Below are 24,109 nucleotides of genomic sequence, written 5' to 3'. Positions count from 1 at the left end.
CTGATGACAAAGTCAGAGGGCCACAGGAAAAAAAACGGGGTTCACCAAAGTCATTTGGATACATCGTGTGAACATAACGTTGTGCCAATCCATGCAGTAGCCGTTGAGATGATCCACGAAGTAAACGAAGACTTTTACTTACCAGCAAGCAGTCGGACGATCTTCATCCTCTTAAGTTCATGAATGTACACAAATCTGTATGAAATGTATAACCAATGAGCAAGAGCTTCTGTTCAGATGTTCCTCCATCAACAAAGCAATGTCACAATAACATACTGTGTGTGTTGTGTGAGGGGCGAGGCTTCATGATACATATGGCACAATGGTCACTAACTAGTCGACGACCTTACCTGCAACCACACACACACACACCTACCTTTGATGGAAGTCATTTCAGGGAAACGCATGTTATGGGGAACAGAGATATTTATAATATCCGATTGATTGAATCTGAGCGTGTTATTAATACTGCGAGAACACATCACTCTGCAGTGATCGGATTGCATATCTAGATTAACGAACCGATGAGGTCGGATGATGTACTTGCTTTAAAAATGATGTCTTTCCATAAATCCAGATACTTTCTATGAATATCCTGCCAATTACTCCCTTGTCAGGAGTGGACTGCAGTCAGAAAGAAGCGTTATGTAAACATGAGAACTCTGACACGGGAGAGAAGTAAAGAGCTGATCTATGGATCAGTGTGTTGCCCGTGTTGTTGTTGGTGGGCGGCAGCTGTATTTACCACTCAAGCCTGTTGTTTCCTCTGACTTAATGAGCATCACGGCCACTTCACAGCTGATGTCACTGTTCACCTAGAAACGGAAGTGGGATTTTACCAGCTGGTTATGATAATAATAATAATAATAAACCATTATAACAGTTTGGACAGCTCTCTGCACTCTCTGCTTTAGTTTGGCCACTGTAACATGTCAGTGGAAGTGTGCTCTGCTGCACGAGGACATTGTATCACTTGACATTTGAATACTAATAGAAGAGAAGGGAGGCTGCACCGTGTTGGGAGTTAATTTGGGGAAGTAGCTTTCTGTATAGCTAATGTCAAGTCTAATCAGTAGTTATTGTGTTTTTCAAATACAGTCGTATTGCTGCATTTTCAATTATTTATATCATTACAGTGTTTCTGTTCCTTGTATGTTACCTGTTTCCTGAGTCCTCCAGGGAAAAAGCAAAGGCTGTAGCCATTGAGTATTGATATGTTATAGTTGATCAGACCCATAGACTGCATATGGACATCACCATCACCCTACTGGTCCAAACCAACTTATTATGATTTATAAGTGGAGCTCAGAACTTAAAGCCTTAGTTCAATGTGTGATATGCAATATGACTTCAGTTTTAAATGATACAGAGCAAAGTAATGCTGTGGATTAAACTAAGAAACCAGTTGATATTGGACATCAGTATGTATGAAGGCCAAAGAGACGTGCATTACTTTGTTTTGCTTATTGTAAAACGTGTTCACATTTATGGTTTGCCTCTTATTGCTATTCAAATGTGGGTTAGTAAAAATGACTTGGGCTTGACTAACGTTGCTCCCTCACAATAGCCCACAATCACAGAGTTGCTTCAAAGGGCTTTACAATCTGTGCAACAAACAAATGCTTTTTGTTATGTCCTCAGAAGTTGCAAGAATGGAAACGGCTTTCGACCGACTATGAAATAATTAAATTCACTGCAGTTGTTGAAATGCTAAAATGTCTTCAGAAAAGCTAAATAAAGCAGACAGCTGTTTTGTCAAAGAAGCTTTTGTAAGCTGCTTCATTGGACTCAATTTGCAATACTGACTGCATTTTCCAGTTCAGTGGTAAAAATACACTGTGTTGTCGTATTCCCTTCTGTTCTCTAGCTGCCTCAGTAAAAGTCTCTTGATTCCAGTGCTGCTGAACAAACATTCACAACTTCTTGTCTCCCCCTGCAGGACACAAGCAGAGCCCACCACTCACTTTTAGTTTTCTCCTGCTACACTAGCTGTCACTATAACACAGGGTATGGACATACGGTCGTGTACTTGTGCATACAGTGTTGCCATGCACAGCTGCATCATTCATGTAACCACGTGAGGGCAACACAGACTAGATTGGACTATTTTAAGTATGGCCTAAAAACCTTTTTATTCAGGAAGGCGTTTTTAAATCACTGCCAGCTAGTTTATTTTATATTATAGTTTGTTGTTGTTTTTGAATGAAAAGTGCTTTATAAATAAAATCATCAGACCTGTATTTTCCCCAACCATGTTTCTCCTGGGTCCAAGTAAGATTATGTTAGAAACTTTACCACAAAATGATTGAGAAACGGGTGGCATATTTCTTTTATTGAGACAAAGACCAGCAGATTAAAAATAACATCATACAACTCTAACATTTAGATTTAATTTAATTTAAATTAAATTAATACATTTAATCATTGCCTTAATTTGGATAATGTTTGAATGCAACTTTTCTCAATCTATATTCCACCTAATAATTCAATAAGACAAACTATACTTTCACATTCAGAAGGGGGATTTACACACCTGAAGCCCAGGAAACTGACTCATGGCTGAAAAAAAATGATGTGGAGTTTTTCTGAAGCAAATGGACAATGTCATCTTTATTCCACACAAACAGCCCATTATACTGTTGCTCTGCAGCGGACCGTGCCTCTATTTTTTATACTTTATTCCTCTGGTAACACCATATCAACCCACCTGAGTGGTGCAGTAAAAGATTGGTCAAATGAATAATACAGCCAGTTCAAAATCTAAACTCACTGGTAGGTTTTTAATTTACATTTGAAAAAAAAGATGTAACTATCGTTGCGGCCCGAGCAAATTGATGCCCTTTTTGTCACGATGAGCTCAGTCCTTTTTTTTTTTTTTAATAACGCAAAAGAAAGCGAGCTGAATGGAATGCCAAGCTCATCATGCATTTCATTCTTTTTCGATTTCACACAGTAAATCTGTATGCGCTCCAAACTCATTACACCATCCAGTGCTAAAGGGCGCGTGAGTCATCGTGGCATCTCTCTACGAGTGGGCTGTATGAGACGGCTCATGCAGAGAAGCCCACGTGCTGCTTTTTTACCCCTGGTGATGTCATAACCAGAGACTTCCTGAACACAAGGTTCATTCACAGAGTCCTCCTTCCGACATGGGGACCAAGCACCAAACAAGCTGTCTCCATAGCAACTGCAGCCTCCGGGGGTGAAGCTGTGTGCGCCACTGTACACGGACGTGTTTGTCTATGTAAATAGCACATACTTTTACCAGGGTTAAACTATTTTAAAGTTAAATGAAATAAATTGTCAACAAACATGTTGAGTCTCCCTTGAGTCTGTCTGTTCAGGACAAGAGGGGAGCACTTGATGAGTCACTGTCTACTCATTTTCAATTTTCCTCTCATAATCGGGAGCATAGAGAGTGAAGAGACACCTTTGAGCCGTCTTCACTGCACACACTGACGGTACTAACAGACCGCATTATGTTCTGGGGTCAGGACATTCAATGGATGTTTAATATTCAGTCATTCATGCGTTCTTTCATTCATGAGAGTTAACTGGGGAATAATACATCAAAACGAAGACAATTGCGATGTATATGGTTATTATTTATTGCTACTTTTAAGGATACAAAAATAGCATGAAACTGAATTTTTAACGTGGCACAAAGTCTAGTAGACACAACATCAACAAAGAAAAAAAAAAAAAGACAGTATTAATTAAACAGTTTCATTACTAATGATTTTTTTAAAGATTGTAAAATAATAAAAACTGCAGAAACAAAAATATAACCTTTTAAGGGCAGATTTAAACATTTTAGATAATGTATCATAATTCCCTTTGGAAAAAGTCTTACATTTAAAAAAAACAGATAAGATATGATGATAACTAGAACTTTGTGTAATTTATATACACAAGACATGTAACAGATACTCAACAAACAACATATTGTTTCTATTTTTATCATAAGACGTTGACAGTTACACCCTAATATTTACAGAAAAGGGGGAACATTATTTAATATAGATTACATTCAAGAAATGTCAAATGCACTGGCTCAATGAACAATATCATTAATAGATCGATATTAGTTTTACTAATATTACAAAATAAAATCTTATTTTATATCAAATAGGTGCATTTCAAATATTACAAATCGAGATTCAGTCTTACATTTTCCCTTAATTGTGTTTTTACCGCTTTACTTCACTTGCAACAATTTTCTCTTTACAATCATAGAAAATGGCACTATGCACTTTCAATATACTCCAATTCACTCAGTGATATATTACAAAAATATCTTTTTTTAAATACAGCCTTTCCCATCAAAGCAAGCTGCATTAGCACATGAGTTATACACACTGTGTTCCCGTACTGTGCTTACAGTGTGTATGAAGTACAATGACATCATATTGCTCTTTACGTCAGAAAGCATGACGCTTCTGCATAGGCAGGCATGTAGCTTTGAGTATAACGATTGTCATTATGGACTATACACAAAACAATACACACAGTATAAACTTTGGAATATTTGGTTTGAGACTGTGGAAGCAGCCACATGTGTTATTACAATCAAATTTAAGAGCAATACATTGGACACAAACATTGGATTAAAAAAGCAAGAAAACCATCTTGAAATTTTTCGGGTACAAAATCTCTTACTTAGCTAGCCAGATACATTTTTTAATTATTTTTATTGCAAGATTGGAAATAAACTAAATCAACTCCAGCAAAGAAAACATTACAAAAATGTAGACTCATGCTATCGCTGTCGCATGGCAGGCCCCTGCGGAGCCACTTTGGCACTATGACCTGAATATAATGCAATATAGATTTTACGAATATAAAATGGTAAGTTATTCACATGACTCAAATATTATGTAAAAAAGTAAGAACATTGACCCCCTGTTATTGAAAACAGTGCATATTAGGAGGTGTCACAATAGTTCATTTAAAAATGGTTACGGCAGTGTGCGCTTCACTTCAATCCGAAAACTGCACTAAAAATGAGATGATCAGCATGTAAGCTTAAGACAATCTTTTCATGTAAAACTGCATATGAAGTCAAACAGTCAACACATTTTGTGCAAGAAGAATGAAACTAAAAGATGACAAGCTTTTGGCCACAATACATATTCTATATTTATTTTTTGGGCTGAATCTTGGGAACAAAATCAAGCTATTGACAAACCAATTTACTTGAAATAGAAAATCCCAAATTTTAAACTGCTGCATGCTACATGACTGTCATTCACTAGTATGAGGCAAACATGTGAGAGGCAAACCGGTGTGAGCTCATTACCTGAACAGTATGGCTAATGCTTTATTTAATTTTATTGCTATTCCTCTGTAAAGAAAACTGCATCCAATATTCAACAGGAAATATTTAAAAAAATAAGGCACATTCGCCTGTTGTTTCAGTTTGTTGGAAACCTGCTGGGTGTCTGTGGCAGACGTTATGGTTCAAATTAATTCTTCTGTTTGCCAAATGAAACTGTTTATAGCAAGAAAACATCCAAAAGCAAACACAGCAGCCGGGAGCTGATATTTATTTCTCTATGGCTAAAGAAAATGAGGAAGAGAAGGTCTGATTGTCGGTGAATGTGCGTCACCGCCTGTGTGTGTGTGTGTGTGTGTGTGTGTGTGTGTGTGTGTGTGTGTGTGTGTGTGTGTGTGTGTGTGTGCTGTGCTGTGCTGTAATTTCCTGCTCGTATCCGTCCTCTATGTCTGCCCGCTGGCCTGAACGCCCGTCAGATCTTTACTTATGATCTCATTCACTGTAAAGCAAAGAAAGAGAAGGATGTTGAACAGTGACTGGATCAATTTAAGTAATTTAACAACAACATTCCAAAATAGTATTAAAACAGCCAACATCCAAACAGTGAAATTGATCATATAACTGAAATACTGTTGACTTCTTCCTTATGGTCTGATTGACATTTCTGTGCAGTGCCTTGATGGAGGATGAATACAGGCTGCATTAATGTTGAGTAACCACTAGAGGTAGAGCTATGCAAGAGTCTATAAGTGATAACTCCCTGTTGCTCGGATGATTTAAAGTGTGTGTACCCACAACAACAAAAGAGGGCGGTTGAAATGGAAACTTTTGGTGTCATGGTTCCCAAAATAGAATCATGATGTGATATGATAGTGTGTGTGTGTGTGTGTGTGTGTGTGTGTGTGTGTGTGTGTGTGGGAGGGGGGGGGGGGGGGGGGGGGGGGGGGCATGAAACCAGTGTAATACATTGAACATTAAACTAAAAAAAAGATATTCTTCACATCTGCCAACATGTAAGTATTTGAAGCGGGAGTGACTGTCGTGTCATATCTGTGTAGATATGTCACATCGTCTGTGTGGAGCGTTGGCATTTATCTGGGAGTCCGGGCCTGGAAGCCTCCTGTGTGTCTGTGTGTGTGTACACTGGCACTTGGAGACATTATAGGCTGGTGCCACTGCTTCCACCAAGCCTCGGGGAACTCATTAGGGTCGATGAGTAATACAAGTATTTCAATGTGGGCCAAAAAAGCTTTTTGCCTGTAACCAAGCCATTACAGAGCATATTGCGTCTGAGATTTTGTAACCCTGGTAACGGGATTGGGTTATTCAACCAAAGTTAAAAATGAATATCAGTATCATTAGCGGTTTGTAAAAACATTAATGGCGGACGTTATTGGCGTACACATTTTTGTTGAGTATTAACCATAAAAAATTATGTTGTTATAGTTCATTTGCTTTCTTGCCATGAGTTAGATGAGAAGATCCGCTCTCTGTAAACTCTGAAGCTACAGCCCCAGCCAATTAGCGTAGCTTACCATCAAGACTGAAAATGAGGGGAAAAGGCTAACCTGGTTTGTTTTTTACAAGAAACAAACCAAAACTAATGTATTAATTAGTAAGCTTGTGAAATGTTTATAGTTGGCTAGCGGTTTACTCAATTTCACATTAATAAACCTTGCACCGCTATAACAAAAAAAAACTGTATACACTTTCATTTTTATTTTATTTTTACATTTTCATTTTCCTTTATTATTATTTTAACTATTTTATTTTATTGTATTGTATATATGTAAACATATTTGCTGCTGCTTCAAAAAATTTCCCCCTGGGGATGAATAAAGTAATATCTTATCTTATCTTAGCCTCATTTTTAATTGACTAATATGAAAATCTTATCTGTTCTAACTATTAGTAAGAAGGCTATTAAATCAAACTATTCCCCTAAACTCAAAAGGATGAATGAAAGCTGAAAACTGGGAAGCTATCTATAACAATCGCCATTAAAATAACCTCCAGCTGTTCAAAAATACTGAATGTTGCTACCTTGCACTGCCATATTTTAAAGATTGAGAGACTTTATTCAGTTGGCTCGTGTTCGCTCTATTTAAAGCCTCGATTGCGAGGCAAAGGGTGCAATTATTAAAACACATGTTAAACGAAAGCAGACACCACCTCACCAACACAACACCTTCTGTACGCAGATGAGAGATGGTTAAGGGCTAAAGCATTTAAGTCCCAAAGTGGTGGCATATTTTTCTTAAAGATTAGAAGGTGCAAATAAAAGCATATGGATCTATTTGTCCCTGGAGAGAAAATATTGCTTATAATTGAAATTATGAAGTGCAGTGTTATGAAATATACTTAAGCTACGAGACATCCTCGAGATATCCTCTTCCATCCAACAAAACCAATCGTTGTCTGACTCTCTTTCTATCTGATCATTTGCAGATGTGAAAGAGAAAACAAGCTATTACAGCAGCTCAACACTGAGCACATTTTATAGCCAGAGCAAAATGGGTTGCAAAACCTACAGCAGCAGCCAAACTGGGTGCTCTGCTGTTGTCACAGCATCAGCATTCCTGTTTATTTTAGTCTGTAGTAGAATTCCCTGTGACACCTAATGCCTTAAAGAAACGTTCATCTCCCCCAACGGTGCCACAGGATTTTTCCTGAACATAAAAAAAGCTCAGAGAAGCAGCAGAAGCGCCGCAGTGGGGCGACATACAGTGGGGCTTTACTGAATCTAATGAAGGGTTGGCACGGGTCGGCTATTTGAGGCTGGCCCGGGGAACACTCAGGCCAGTCTGTTCAATAGGTAAGTGTCTGGCTCCTGAGTTCTGCACCAATGAGCGGCACTGTTGACCAACCGACTGTGAGAGGCGAGAGAGTAGCTGACTCAGTCGCTGCACACTGCCCGCTGCGAGCTGGAATGTGTGTGTTTGAGTGTCTGCACGCATTTGCATGATACTACAGTGTGTGTGCGTGTGCGTGTGTGTGTGTTGAAAGGCGCACAGTCCGTTCATAGCTAACGAGGGATTGTAATGACAGCGTGAAGCTGAAAACCAAAAGAGAGAAAAGAGAAAGTAAAGTCAGCAGACTTGACAGCTAACCACCAATCCATTGACAGTTATGGTGAGTCATTGGTCACATTTCATTGATGTCTTCAATGTCTTCAAACACTGCTGACACACTCATATTTAAAAAGTTATCGGCTGCTGCTGGAGTTGATTCTTTCTACACTATGTGAACAGATCTCTTTTTAATATCATTCCAATGAAACATTTCTCCATCTCTGTGTTTAAATGTATTCTAAAGTTTAAATGAAGCTTCTATGAGGCTTCGGGAGTCGGGGTTAGGACCCGTCTCCACAAGTACAGATATTTTTTAATAATAAATAAAATAAAATGATGTCCACTCAACCTTTGTTTTACAATATATCTCCGTACACATCAAAACTCCAAACGCTCGCCGGGGCCAGTAGGTCTCGATAAAGGCCACGTCAGCGATACGTCAAATACCAGAGAAGAAGTGAATGCGAAGAGAGCTTATTTTTCTTTGTTAACAAATAGTAACTTATAGCTAGTAAACAACAGTGATGTATTTCTTTATTCACACAAATTTGTTATTTGGTGCTATGGTGAAAACTAAATTGTACTTATATGTGTAGACGGACCACAACGTGGAGTTTTTTAATAACGAGTAATGATAAATACTCAGTTGTTTCAACTGCCCCTCCAACAAAGATCAGCAACATCGTCTATGGAACCACAAAGAGGGAATTTGGCACTAAGAAAGACAATTTTGGAAGATATCCACAATTAGTTTAGCAATACCTTTTCCTTCATGCTAGCAGCATCACTCTGGGGATATTGGTTGGTTGGTTGTTCATTCCGTCCATCACTTAAAATATTATTATTAGGCAATGAATTATTGTAAAGACATTCATGGTCCCCAGAGGATGAATTCTAATAATTATTGTGCGCTAGGATGAAAAAAAATGTTGTTTTTGGATCTCAACAACTCAGCTAGGTTGTTGTAATATTTGGAAACACATTTATCTTCCCCTGAATTGTAATAACCTTGGTAGAGGCATGACTTTTCATCTGACCCCACCACCAGGTCAGTTTCCTTTTGTCCAATATATCGCTCCCTGGACACTTCAACATGAGGTCAGCTGGAGAGAGGGATGGAACCGTTTACCTTCTGGTTCAAGAACAACCTGCTCTTGGAGTAGATCTCTTCACAGTATGGAGAGTATGAACCAAATCACAGCAACTGATGAATCCTGCACTCAGTCCACTGTACATATGGTCCGATGAGCATTGTTTCAATAAGTTGACAAAAATCTACACGTATGGACAAACTAACTGAAATTACTCGTAAATGTAACAAATAACGGTTTTAGAGCAGTTGTGCTCATCAATGCGGTTGTAACAAAGCTCATCAATGCGGTTGTAACAAAGCTCATCAATGCGGTTGTAACAAAGCTGTGTATTTGATCAAGCCTTTCAAATGGGATGGAAGTGAGCTGAGACTAATGCGTGTCCACCAGGCTGTTGCTGTGTGCTTTATCTCTCCCGCCCCTGATCTCTACCTGCTGGAACAATTTCACCTGCTCCACTGCCTCTGCCTCTTAATTCCACACCCACTAAATGTGTCAATCTCAGCCTTTTGTAGACTAGGCCAGTGGCTCTTTTACTGTTTTCACTGTGTGGCACGCAGTGAGACATGCTGGATGTTCTTGACCTTTGTGGTCCGAAGGCAAGGCAGACTCCCACACAGGTATCTTTTCTTTTCTTCAGCTGAATAGATGGATATTTGTATTTATTTCCATGAATATCTCTTGTTTGAGCACCAACAAGGAGGCATGGGAACTTGCGTGAGGGCTGGAGATACAAGAACCTCTGTGTGGGAGACTGTGAGCCAAGTTTGGGCACAAAATAAAATACCTGACTTTCAGTTAACACTCTTCACTAAAGCTGACACAGTTCAAGCATGTTCAGATGTGACAGTTATCGACCACAACACTGTGACAGTAGCAGGATGTGGCATCCTCCTCTTTTCACAGATGACAACAGACTGAAACACATGTCTCTATGAGTAATGTTAACAATCTCACTTTCGTAAAGACGTGTTTGATGGCCACTACTTAAACAACTTAAATGTTGCAGTCACACACAGAGGGGATTTCTTTGACTCACTTATCTTCTCACTCGTCTAAAAAGTTTTTATTTTTTTATTTTTATATTGGGAAGTCCCCCTTATTTTCATCACTAAAACGTCAATAAATTGATGCTACAATGATGGCGGGGTGAGTGAATTATCACCAGCAGGAGGATTCAGACTATTCAGCATTATGAATATAGTTTACATTCAGGGATGTGGTATTGTAGAAGAATCATTTTATTGTAGTTTAAAAAAATTTGAATAAATCTCCTGCAGTTCTCTGGACAAAAGAAGGCCAATAAAACAAAGTAACTGCAATTAGTTTTGACATGGTTTCCAGAAGATAGTGGGCTATTTAAAATAAAAACTGAAATTGAACAAAGATGCAAAGGAAACTGGCACCGCTGACTGACGGTCATCAATTCTTGATGATGGGAGGATCAAACAGTTCGACTGTTCCTCCGACTCTGTTAATTCACCGACTCACAGCCCTGTTGCTGTTTATTGTGGAGGGAAACCCTGCAAGTTCCATCCAAAAAACACAAATTCCATTGGCCCTTTTTCTTCGTTTCATTTTTTCCATTGAAACACACACACACACACACGCAGCCCCTTCCCTTTTCCTGAAAATACCCTCCTCCCTCCCGCTATCTTACAGGGATCAGCCTGGTCTTCTGGAGGAGAGCAGCTGCAAATAGGAATTTCTTGTGCCAGATTGGCAGAATCCCGTGGTCGGAAAAAAAAATAATCCTCTGGTGGGTTCCCCCACAGAATCGAGGGGCGTAAGGCCAAGGAGAAGCTCTGTCCAACTATAACAAACAAAGAGGCTTTCCCCAGCTCTCCCAGGCAGCTCGTTCCACTGTTTGACAATGGTTGCCATGGAAGTTGTTTTTCACTTCATAACAGTGTCAACATGTCCAGGCAGCCAGCGGAGTGACATTTTTTTTTCTCCCTCCCTCTCTAACACGAGATATAAAAAATGTATATTCCTGCCAGGCAAACCCCTGCGACCAGAGGAATGAGCATTATTGATTGGAGCGACGTGATGATGACAACCTCAATCTGCCTTTCAGACCTATTATTAAAACATAATATAGTTTGGAAAACCTTTAAACTGCAAACTAAAGAAGAGGTTCAACGTCCTGCCTGTGGCTGGATGTGGCCTGACATTAATTCTGTCAGAGGGTAATGGGGTTGACAAGAGTAAAAGTATAAACACATGACTCATAATCCCTGTTATTTCCACCTTGAGTGGAACATAACTACACCTCCTGGCGAGGATTGTTTTAACAGTGTGAACTTTTTCTGTTGGCTTAGTTCAGAGGGATACTATAGGACGTAGATCATACTGTAAATATCCTTGAATTGTTCTTATCATCCATCTTTTTAAACAGAGAGAATTCCACAGATCAATCACTTATTTGCCTGCTTTTTGTCCCACCTCACACCTTTCAGCTGATGAAGACACACACTGTGAACACAACAAGCTATCCCACTCACACAGAGTATAAAAGCATTAACTTACACTCACCATCATCTAGGTAGGCCTGGTCCAAGTTCTCCTCCTTGACCGTCACCCTCCTCTGTCTGTCTCCCGGAGCCTCCATGTCCTCCGTGCCAGGCGGAGCCCGGCCTTTCTGCTGCTCCTTCTGCACGTAAGGTTGCTGCTGGATAACGGTGGGATAGTGCTGTGGGTGGGTGACCGCTGTCTGAGCCTGGGGGGGTGTGGGCGAGTTGGCGGCGGCCGCCTGTGGGGAGTAGCCATCGCAGTAGATGACCTGCTGGTCGTCGGGCTGCGGATCAGTGAGAGGTTGAGGGTCACCTCCCCGAAGCAGGTGGTGGTTGGTGGGAGAGAACTGGATGATGGAAGGGTGCTGGCCTGCACCGATGGGACCTACAGAGTGAGCCGGGGAGCCCGTGTGGACCAGGACCGACCGGTGGGAGTCGGGCATCAACCCTCCAGTCTGCTGATAAAGGCCGGGGCTGCCGCTCAGACTCTTGCCCCCGCGGGAGTACACGATGGCCGGGCTCTGCTGCTGGAAACGTGCGTCTTGGCTCGGAATGCTGGAGCTGAGACGCTGGCAGGAGGCCATGCTGGAGACCAGGCCGTTGTCTGGATGAAGGATGCTGCGCGGGTTATGGTAGTAGGAATGGGGGGATAGGCCCAAGATCTGAGGCACGGTGAAACCCATGTGGTCTGCGTCATATTCATCTATGGGCTCGGTCTTGATGGATGGAGCTGAAAACAAAACCCGAGAGATAGCTGTAAACATTCTGAGAGACGGTGGTGAGAAAGATTCGTTATGCTCTAATAACAAGTAATCATGATGGCTGTACATTACCACACGAAGCATAGCACAAAGAGTCTGAGAAGCATTCTTACATGACAGTGGTGTGTAGGAGAAATGCTGAGGCTGGCTGCGCTTCCTCTTGCCATTAATGACGTAGAAGTTGACTTTGACAAAATGGCCGACAGACGAGTCTCGGTATGACGGCACCTCCACAAACAGCATACTCTGCAAGACAGCGCTTTGTTATGTGCCGAAACTGGTTTGAACTGAACTACTAAATCATGACAATTGACTCTTTTAGTGCATTGTCATACAAGCATTGAACAAGCAGTTCTAAATAATACATACGGGCTGGCTCTTGTCTTTGTCCACCGTTGCTTCCATTTCCCAGATTTGCTGCCCATCTATATGGAAGAAAAGAGAGAAAAGTGAAAAGAGAGTCTTACACAATGTGGTAATTAACTCGTCAGTAGAGTAAGTAAGGTTGATCGTTTCAAGACGCACTAGACGGTGGTATAATTCTGCGGGTCTGTAGCCTGTACATTTGGAAAATTCGGAATCCCAAGCGATCAAGAAATACCCTTATTCTGAAGTCTTTGTATTTTCCGAACACTAGTTTATTATATTCCACTAATGTGAATACAGTTACAGACACCGTAGATGTGTAGCCACCATAACATAACGTCTGTCTGGCAACAATTGGTTCAAAAGTTGCGTGCACAGAAAAGGCCTCTTTGTGCGCGCAACTTCCTGTCTCACCACCGAGCACAGCTGAAGGTAGAGATGGTCTGCAGGTTTAACGCGAACACATGGCAGCCTTCCACTAATCAGAAAGAGTGGCTGCGACAGACGCACTTTTGAGCTCTCGAATGCAGCACTGACGACACACATTATTGGCCTGAATGTGGCGAGAACAGGCTTTGCTCTGGTTCATGACTGTCACGATTACGGTTTATGTAACGTTACGGAACACTTCATCAGATTACAGTCAAGCGCTTGTTTAGGTGAAGAAGCTAAACAAGCTAAATGTGCTCGACAATGTAAACTCCATATGCCCTAATGATACGACACGTGCTGCAGGGAGTTCTGTTTCTGTAGGTGGGAAACCCTCTGTCGAATTAAAAACACATGGCTAAAATGAGTCAGCAGGAGAAAGGGGGATTCCACACACCTCGCCAACTTTTCTTCTGAACCTTATTTTCATGATCAACTCTCTCCACGTCTTACTGCTGCTTTCTTGGCGACGGTATTTGTTTGCGTTTTGTTGCAATTTTCTACTCTCAGGGATACCCCGACTCTTGTTCTCCCTTTTGGGATAATTGTGTGCGCAGGTGGAAAGGAGGAGCGAACAAGAGAAACTGGACAGAGAGCCCGGGCAGGCTTGGCTTGGCCAGCTTCCCTTCGCTTCGTAAAACCCTCCCTGTCCAAGCACGGGAGCCAGGGGAGCTCCAGCCAGAGGTCGCTGTCTCTCATTCTGAGGGCTTTCACAGCTGCAATGGTCCAGAACTGTGTGTCATACAGAAAGTCTCCAAAAACAATGGCAATCCCTCCGTGTACAGTGTCTCTGTCTTACTATCCATTGCTGTTGTGTGTCGTAACACATCGGCAGGGAACCCCGGAGAAGAGGAAAGAAGAGAAAGTAGCCGGGGGGTATAGCATGAGCCTTCAGAAAGCAAAGCTCTCCAACAGCAGTGGAGTCAGTGAGTCACAATATCAGACAAGTATTTTAACAGAACTGTTCACCTTTGAAAGAACCTAACATTACATAATAAAAAGATAAAAAATATGTATTTCACTGCCTTGAATAGACCATAAATGCTTTCCTTTCATCCAGATGCAGTTGTCACGTGACACACAGAGCTATTAATCATAGAACAAAAGGGATAATACATCCTAGGAGACAGGGAGGAAGAAAAGGACAAAGGGAAGTGAGACTGCAGGGTCATCACTGGGATCATGCAAATAACTTGTGTGGCTCCAGCTATACAATGATGGTGGAGAAATGTGTGACACACAGACATGGATACTTATGAGTGATTGTTAACACTTGACTGTGACACTTTGTAGCAGAACTAACAGATGCCTAAAGCATACAAAGGTTGTATAGATTACATCATAGGTCTAAAAGCCTAAAAGCCTGTAAAAATATTGTTTGAGTACAGAATATTACTCTTTCCTACAGGTTGCGTGTGATGCCAGGGATGATGCGATTGGATGCCACTCACCCTGGGTTTTCTCCAAAAAAATGACCTTGGAATCGGAGCTGAAGTTTTGCCCAGTCAGGATCATCTGCTGGCCGCCCAGAACGGAGCAGCTGTCCATGTCCTGCTTCTCCACCATGGGAAGCTCATGTGCCGAGCGCTGGGCTGCCGGGACACAAGGAGGGGCGGTGTGTTACATTGACCGTCTATCTGCTGTCACACACACACACACACACACACACACACACTCACGTAGGGAGAATGTTTAGCACATAAACCAGTGTTTACTAAAAGTAGAGCTGAAATGATCACTGGATTAATTGATTGACAAGAAGAAGAATTGGCAACTCTTTTGATAATCAGTTGTCGTAGTCGTGTTTAATTTCCTTTTTTTGTTTGGTGGGAAATATGCATATAGTTATGTCCAGGGCATCAATGATGTTTCCATCTGATGAAATAGGAGTACAGGGTTTGAATAAAGGAGTTATGAGTTAATAATAGTCGGACTTCCCCATGTTGCACCTTATTGTCAACCGATCGTGAGTGTGGAGCCATAACTCCACAGTCACTGAGGCGAGCCGAGGTGTCGACAAACAACGCGGTGACCTTTAAACAGGTTTGTTCGCCCTACTACAGTGGATGACACCAGCGGGGGGTGGGGGAGGGGGCTCCTCAAACACACCCTAGCACTGACAGGCTGCTTATCAACGGGCCTGACAGATGTGTCTCAGGTGTCATTGTGACAGCACTTCTACACTCCATTGTTTTTCTTTACGACAGACGGGTAATACCGGTTGTTCTGTGATCGTAAAAAACAGATTTACACAAATTAAAAAAGGAGCATATTGCATGCAGCCCATCATGATAAGATGAATACTGTGTCTGGACCAGGGTGTTAGTCAAAGCTAGATAAAGGGCCTTCTTGTTTGAGTTTTGATTACACCCAGGGCTTTAATAACACTGTGTACACATGCGCTGATGTACCCAAACACAGCCTTTACTACTGCACACATGCAAACAGATACACTGACACACACAGCGCCCACCTACTGGAGGGAAGGCCCGGTTGCATAAAGACATCTTTGTGTGCAGGACTCTGGACTATCTGACCAGCTCCAAACTCGTGTTTGAATGAGGGTTCCTCTTTTCTTATTTTTAATAAAGTTTTGTTAACTGATGAAAACATCAGCAGTGGGACCTCAAAAGGAAGCACGTGTTCATAATTCATAAATCTTCTAGTGAATCGAAACCGTTTTTTTTTTTTTATTAAAGAAAATAAAAAAGCAGTTTAAAAAGCATATCACCAAAGTGTTTTATAAGTAGCTGCTTACAGCACTCGATAGGATGCGAGGCCACTTGGAGAGAGACGTGCTGTCCTCCAGGCTGAGGTATGTGCACACGAAACACGAGGCGGACGCGAGTGTTTTTCCGACCGACGTCCGTCTCGCCCTTCCGCAGCTCGATGTCAGCGTTCCTGAGCTTCAGGATCCCAGCGCAGTCGATTCTGTGCGAAGGGATGAATGTGTGAGCAAAGCTGACAATGGACAAAGATAGATCATTAAATAAATGCTCATTCTATTCTCACATTGCTCTCATGTTGTTCTTTGGCTCCAGCGGGATCTCAAGGACTTTGGTGCCGTGGATAACCTTCTCGTAGCTGGTGGTTGTAACCGTTTTACCAGTGATGCGGTGGACTTGATAAAAGGCGTGGGGCTTGAGGATGCGCTCATCAGCTGTTCCAATGAAGATCTGCAGGCCGAGTGGCTCCGTGCCTCTGTAGCCATGTAACTGCAGACATAAAAAGAAAAACATGTCTTAATCTTAAAAACAAACTTCACTGAAAGCTCGTGCTACCAGGCAATGAAACAGAGAACACTGTTTGACTGAAATCACTTTAAACTGGTTTGTTTTCTCCGCAGCCGCTTGTTCTAACTCTGCCTTTCCAGATGTTGTTTCCCCCAGAGGTGACTAATCAGTGTCAGACCCACGTGTAAACGCTTGAGCCTCCTTTCTGCAGCCTTGAGCAACCAGCAGAGAGCTCACATCGTACAGCCTGGTGCTGGTTCTTTTAGAACTAGATGAAGAGTCCTGACTAGTGTCCTCAACATCCAGCCTGTTTGACACATCTGTCATACAAGTATTGAGATAGGTGAAGCTGTGAACTGGAGAGAGAGAGAGTCAGAGAGAGAGAGAGAGAGAGAGAGAGATGTTACGTTTAACCTGAGAGTGCCTCCTGAGGAAACCTGCAGAAACCACAAACAGTGTTGTGCATAACCTTTATGATATAATATAACCATGAACTGTGTTGCAGAGGGACTGCACAAACACTACATGTAACTTATTTTTAAGACTAATTTAACTATATAAAGTTATGCTGCAGTTAGTCTCAATGGTATTATTTTCACACCAGAAGGTATTTTTCCTATTTGGACCGTTTCTTTTTCATTGTGGTCAGAAAAGAAAAACTACATGTGGCATACATACATCATTCACATTTTAGAAACGGTATTTGTGACTGGATGTAACTGGCAGACTCCACAGCAGCTGCTGGATGTGAGCTGGAGCGATGGCAACATGAATGAGCATGCGGGCGCCGTATAATCCAGGTAGCTGACACTCGGGGTGAAACAGAGGAAGCTGACTGCAAACACTCAACGGGCCATGTGAGCAGTCGGCGAGTTGTCATGGCAGTGGCAGGAGCAGTGAGTCATGACAGAAAGCAGTGTAGGAAAAGTAAAGTGGAGGGTACGAGGCTCAGAGAGAGAGAGAGAGAGAAGAAGAAGAAGGGAGGAAGGAGAGAAAACAGAGAGAGCAAAGGAGGAGAAGAGGATGGAAAGACGAGGTGAAGGAGTGCAGTTGTGGCTAGCCAGGCCTGACCATCTGATTGGCCTGGCAAACCAGGCAGAACTGACCTCAGGGTGAGGCCTTTGGGGATGGGCAGAAAATGGAAAAGAAGCGAGAGAAGCGATATTTCCAACGAGACCCTACTATCAACCAACAAAAAAAAAAACAGCTTGGAAATGTTGCCGCGGTAGCGCGGAGAAAGGGAAGTTGAACCATATGCTCGGACTGTACAGCGAGCCACAACTGTGTCACGACTAATTTCAACACGCTGCGTTTGAATTCCGTGTTGTGACTGTAAGAGAAATATTAGCAGACTTTCTCCCCCCCCCCTTCTCCGACAATTATCTTAACCACAGGCCCTATTCATGTTCTTTTACACATGTCTGGAGAGTGTTTCAACACTTCAGCTAATATACGAAACCCACGTAGTCAACACACCAGTGTGTAAAAGGAAGTCAGGGACAACATGAACACAGGCCTGCTTGTGTGGTTAAAACCATGGGGGCGAGGGCGCACAACGGCAAACTATTTTAAGCTGGGAGGCAGAAAAAAAGCTTGTGTTGCTCACTGACCCGAGTTCAGTTCTGAGGCTTTTCATGAGGCTACGGGGCGGTTACAGTGTGTCATATATGTCTGGGGTTACGGCACGCTTTAATTATTTGTTTTAGAAAGTAAGAAATAAGAAAAGGTGCTATGAGAGAAGCCAGAGTAACTCTTCATACTGCTGGCCCCGGGCTATAACACCACCACTGAGTGCATAATGAGTAGGAAATAGCATCACGTATCGGGGCCACCTCAGGCTCCCAAATTGGAAGGTTACTGTGATGTACTGCACAAACCTGACAGCAGGCCTTCATATGGTTGTTCAGCACTTTGCCTTAAAGTGTTGAATGCAAAACTGTGTATACTAGTTTCAATGACTTTGAGTGCTTCGTTAATTCCAACCTGTTTTTCAGCCGTACCTGCACAATAGAATGTCCTCCTGTGGGGGCTTTGACTGCACCCCTGCTTCCCTCGGTCTCATAGTGAGCTCTGTGATGGGGTTTGGGCTGCACCTCAATGTGGAGTTCATACTGGTCTGTGCGTCTGGGGATCGGCCATTCCAGCGGGGGTAGAGACGCCACAGGGATGCTACAGGACATACAGAACACAGAAGAGGAGATCAATAATTGGAAATCATTAAAAGGTATCCTCTTAGAAGATGGAAATGTGTCTTTCGTGGATCGTGTCAGCCGCGAGAAAGAAGCCCTGACCTCCCCGCTAATTTACCTGCAGATGCTGGAAACCAGCGGCTTGGACCAGATTGGAGGGATAACAAAGAATGGCTCTGCAGCAGGTTTGTTTTTTATGTCCTCGTCGCAGGACACCAAGTAGTTCCCTTCTGCGTTGTTCTCTGGGTACAGAGTGTAAACCTGGTTCGACGTCTTGACTATTTTAGTGGGCACCAGGCCTGGCTGCCCGGTGCCAAAACCATTCATGGCATCAGCGAGGCTGCTGTGTGTATAGTGGGCACCTATGTTGTGATCTTCATGGCCGCTGTGAGGGGAGGGACTGCGGGAGCGGTGCCCTGGGACTAAGCCGGGATTCCTGTACATGTCGTAGGTGCGTTTGCCCTGTGGGGAGGTGGAGCGGGAGCCAGGTTTGGAGGAAGGCGAGCGGGTTCCCAGGCAGCCGTCCTCGGCTAGGCTGTTGCGAGGGGAGGTGCCAGGGGAGGTGCGCGGGGAGCCAGTGTGGATGTTCTGTAACCTGGGGCACAGGTCTCCGGGGTTCTGCCCGCTGCTGGGGGACACACAAGGAGACGCCCAGGGGGAGTAACTCTCCGAGTGCCAGCTGGTGGAGGAGTTGCTGCTGGCGGGACTCAGGCACTGAGGCTCACGGTACGATTGGTTTTCATGGCCAGGCACAGTGAGGGTGGGTCTTGGGCTAATGTTCAGGTGGTGGTTCTGCAGGGAGTCCCGACCATGGTTGTAGTGCTCACGGGAGGGGGTGATTTCGATCCGCGGGCTCAGGGCCAGGCCTGCAGGCCGGGTATTGTCCAGGTAGTGTCTGGCCTCCTGGTTCTCATATCCTGAGAGAACCTCAGTGTTGTGGTCACTGTAGGAGGGACTGCAGGACTTGATGCCGTAAGGGGAGGCCTCCTCCAGACGGAACGCCTGCTCACACTCAGGGCTGAGGATTTTGTGAGCTGCGAGGTTTGGATCATCTGCAGGGGAGGGAAGATGAAATGTCATCACAACAGAGCATTTTTTGCAGTATTTTAGGGAATAACAGCATTATTTCTCAATTCATCCGAGACATTAATGTGCACCTCTTTAAAATCAAAGTCAAATTGTTTTAAAAGAAACAAAACCCCACATCTTTCAGCTAAACAAAAAGCTGACAAATTCGACATTTTCTCTCACACAGCTACTACCACAAGTCAGAAGCACCATCAAAATGCCTGTCACATGTACTTCCTGGTTTTCTTCTTCATTCGCGTGAATATGAATGAATGAATTCACATTAATTCGGAGCCTTAAAATAACGGAGAACTGGAGAGAGGAGTCAACTCAGGTTGCCAAGGAGCCCCGGACAAACCTTGATCTCCCGCAGCAAAGTCGCTGCAAGGTGGTTCATATTCAAACAAGTACTCAAACTCCAGATCCTCATCAGGGCAGTTGACTCGACTGAGCTCTTCCTCCAAATCCTTGTCGTCGTAAAAAGAGGTCATCTGTCTTCTCCTGTAGGCTACGACTCCTTCGAGTCCGGGCGAAGCGACGCAGACGTGGTGGGGGTGGTGCGGCGCTGGTGTGGGTTTTTTTTTGTGGGGAACCTGCTCAAGTGTCAACTAAATGCATCGGTGAGCCGGCAAGAGGTGAAGAGCACAAGTTTCCTGTTTCAGCCCGCAGCAGTTATTTTCAGATGAAGGCGGGTCTATTTTCACAATGAATGCTCTGAGTTCATCTCTGCGTCTGATCACGCCTCTCCTCCTCTTCGTTGATGCGTCGAGGAAGACCAAGAAGAGGGTGATGAACATTTAAAAAAAAAAGCAAACGTACAGCTTGGATGTGATGAACGGAGTGCTCCATTCAATCCGATTATTGCGAGTCTTCTGACAGACTGTGCAGCCTGGTGCTGCCCCCGGGTGTCTGACACGTGACAATGACTCAGCAGGGTGCTGACTGGGCGCATCACCTGTTCAACAACTGGCTTACACTATCCATGTAAACAGGGCTCAGGTGTTTGTGTGTTGTAATAGTAGTAGATGGCTGGTTAGATTCATCGCGTGGATTGGATTTCATGACATTAATCAGCCAACCTGGAGATGCAATATTTAGCAGTTCATACATAACGTACTCCTGAGGGAATCCCCAGATTTACGCACGACGCAGCGCAGACACTCGGGCGTTCCTTCCTGTTGTAGCAGCACATGCTCAGTCAGCAAAACAAACAGACGCACAGCGCCCATGGAAAACCTTACATTTAAATGTGTTGATCATTTCGGTGGTGATTAAGTTAAATTAAATGATTTGATTATTGGCTAATTTTGGCATTGAACCAAAATGGACCAAAGTGTCAAAAAATATACATCAGCCAGAACATTAATCTGAGCATTCGAGTCGAAAATACTACATTTGAATTTTAGGATGAACCTGGGACCACATAACACAACCAATAGTCAAGTAAGCTCAGGTGATTTGAAAATATAAAAAAATAGTCTTCGTTCCCATATGATGACATTAAAGTAAGTCTAAAGTTGGATAGCATGTCATAAAAAGTGCCTCTTCCGCTTTGCACCGATTAAATAAAGTTGAGAGTATTTCCTCATTAATTATAACACTTATTTGCGTCTCTATGGCTTCCATCCACCATATCTTAGTGCTTGACGGTGATGCGGAATGCATCGGAACGTCAACATCCCAACCATCTGTGAGCGATCAGACAGTCAACTGACACAAGACATTGCAGCTCACATCATCACAGACTTCAACACCGCAGGGCTAACACTCCATCAATTAAAAATCAAATGGTTTGATTACCAGATAATCACAACACTTCAGCAGTACCTTGATCCATCGACCTCATGGTGTGGTACTGTGCCAGCCTCCAAGTCTCTCTAAACATCTGGATACAAAAACGAAAAACAAATTTAAAAATGTAAAAAAAGAAAAAAGAGTTACAAAATACTCTCCGCTAAAAGCCACAGCGGAGGAAGCTCTCTTCGGTTGAAAAGGTTGAAAGGAGACACACACAAAAAAAGGAGACCTCTCTGTATGTCTACGCGTTCAAAAACTTCAAGCTGCGAATCAGCAGCTGCGCGTAAAACTCTCTTTCTTTTCAGAAAAGCATGCGGCCGCAGCAGCTACAGGAACGGTTCTGGTATGAAGTCCCCCTTCCTCGAGCTCTATAAGGATTACTTGTGTATCAAGAGCGGCTTCCTTCCCCGCTCTGGGTGTTTATAATGCTCCAATGCTGTAAAATAACGGGATTCCCTCAGTGTTTCCTCCTGTTTGTGCGCCTTTGCTATGGAAACCTGGAGCCGGTCCATGTCGGAGACTGAGGGCTTTCCTGCAAAGCCCCACACTCAGGAATCCATGACGTCTCCGGGTCCTGCGCCAAGGCATTTCTGCGGCTTCTCTCAGACAGTAGCACACAAGAACTCCATTGTAGGGATGAAGAAATTACTGTAGGACACAGTAGAGAGAGCGAGAGAACAGCTCTAGAAGTTTGACTACACTCCACATTAAATGTATTTTACACCGTTTTCTGTAGCAGTTCACTCTTGTCTTCAGATTTTAAAATGTAGACCAGACAGCTTTACAATCTTTCTGTGTTTCGAGTCAATTGAAGTGGCCATGGTTAGTTAATGCTTACAACATGGAATATAGAGAATTCCATTGTTCCATTGAGGGAAGAAGCTGCTCTCCGTTTCCATTTCCTAATGGAAATATGCAGCATCTTCTGACACTTGACTGGAAAAAAAGGCTGAACAAGACCACTACATAGAATGACCCCAGTAGTCATGAGGTCAAATTCTCAATAGAAGTTACGTAATGTACAATCCAATGTAAAAAAACAAACATAATTCAGATATTTGGGATTCATCTGTGCTCAAGTCTTTTGATGTTTTATTTCAATGTTATTACATTTCCACAAATAACTTCATCAGTTGCTTGCAATGTGGCAAAAGGTCACTGAACCATTCGCCATGTAGTGGCCATTTCTCAGAACATTTCTATGTTTCTAAAACTATAGGTTCACCAAGGTGCATGCTGGTCCTATACCTGCCTGCCTAAGCCCAGAGGGTGCCACAGTGTTACCCAATTCTAATTAATTCAATATTCTAAACAAGAAAGAAATAACGACACTAAATGAATAACTAACAAAAGAAAACACTATAATTTTTTTAAATTTTAAATAAAGCAAACATCGAACATAATTAATCAACAATTCTACTTATTATCAGTAAAACAACAACTAAATACCAACAACAACAATATCACCTCCTACATCCCAGACTGGGACTTCTTTGAGTAAATCTAGTATAAAAGTGAGGATGGGGACATTTGTTGCAGTGGAGCCTTCGTCATGTCACTGGGAACTGCCTCATGCTACTTTAAATCCCACACTGACCTTACTCCATGTGTTGGCAAACAATCTGTGAGTAAATCCAATATTCACGTCTGTTTTGTTATGGGGTTCCCTTTTAATTTCTAAACAGATAACGAATGAAAGCTCTGGAGGAATGAGGAAGTTCTAAGACCTTAAATCATGCGGCAACATAAACATTTCGTGGTATGAGAGATGTTTGAACCATGACATGTATACAGTAGATCAAGCTTCTGGTAAACTGTATTGTAATGTGATCACTAATACAGTTAGGTGGCTTTCTCAGGTAGTCGAGAACACACACAAAGGCTCTAAATCAATCCTGAATACATTTGCTTCGGCCAATAAGCAGCTTAGACTTCATCAGGTTGACATATTGCCGCGGAGAGGAAGCTGTAGAGTACGCCAGCCAGAAGCCCAGTGGAACTATACATTACTGTTTCAGAGCCATGAATTGATGCCTGCTCTGGTTCTGCTATTAGTGCGCATATTGAAAAATATAGCTTCAAAAAAAGAAAACAATTGGATTTGGCAACAAAAAAACGTTTCTCTTTTAAACTAATCCAAACTGAGAATCAACTTTCCAAATTTCCAGCTAATTTCACCGTTGCAGATTTTTCAAACCTTACAGATGACAGTGATATTGATCATCTAACTATTGGCCAGAACGCTAATAAGCCTAAATCCCCAAATGCTCTATCTATTATATTAAGTATATCGTATACATCACACATGCAGTCCAC

The 24,109-nt window shown here is 42.7% G+C and overlaps 1 protein-coding gene across 2 annotated transcripts; it reads right to left on the bottom strand.

Annotated features, from left to right (window-relative positions):
• Positions 1-3,584: 3,584 nt before the first annotated feature.
• Positions 3,585-21,009, bottom strand: nfatc2a (nuclear factor of activated T cells 2a). Of its 2 annotated transcripts, none has more exons than XM_034536478.1 (10): positions 20,355-21,009; positions 19,047-19,980; positions 18,740-18,908; positions 16,519-16,721; positions 16,265-16,437; positions 14,958-15,098; positions 13,081-13,136; positions 12,825-12,957; positions 11,967-12,680; positions 3,585-5,774 (listed from the first exon to the last, which is right to left on the bottom strand). In XM_034536478.1, exons 1-10 carry the CDS (start codon positions 20,485-20,487, stop codon positions 5,719-5,721), a joined length of 2,712 nt encoding a protein of 903 aa, XP_034392369.1. In that variant the 5' UTR covers positions 20,488-21,009; the 3' UTR covers positions 3,585-5,718. The 2 variants fall into 2 exon arrangements, with proteins under 2 accessions (XP_034392369.1, XP_034392370.1); XM_034536479.1 differs by having other exon boundaries at positions 11,973-12,680; positions 20,355-21,008.
• Positions 21,010-24,109: the final 3,100 nt, after the last annotated feature.

The sequence above is a fragment of the Cyclopterus lumpus genome, chromosome 7 (genome assembly GCF_009769545.1).
Source record: "Cyclopterus lumpus isolate fCycLum1 chromosome 7, fCycLum1.pri, whole genome shotgun sequence".
NCBI classification, from domain to species: Eukaryota; Metazoa; Chordata; class Actinopteri; order Perciformes; family Cyclopteridae; genus Cyclopterus; species Cyclopterus lumpus.
The sequence above is the reverse complement of the archived record's forward strand: the minus strand, read 5'-3'. Positions and strand labels throughout refer to the sequence as shown.

Coding starts and splice junctions, on each gene's coding strand:
- nfatc2a (XM_034536478.1), bottom strand. CDS start 20,487: ATGACCTCTTTTTACGACGACAAGGATTTGGAGGAAGAGCTCAGTCGA. Junction 19,981..20,354: donor CTTTGCTGCGGGAGATCAAG/GTTTGTCCGGGG, acceptor CCTCCCCTGCAG/ATGATCCAAACCTCGCAGCT. Junction 16,722..18,739: donor GAGGACATTCTATTGTGCAG/GTACGGCTGAAA, acceptor TTATGTCTGCAG/TTACATGGCTACAGAGGCAC.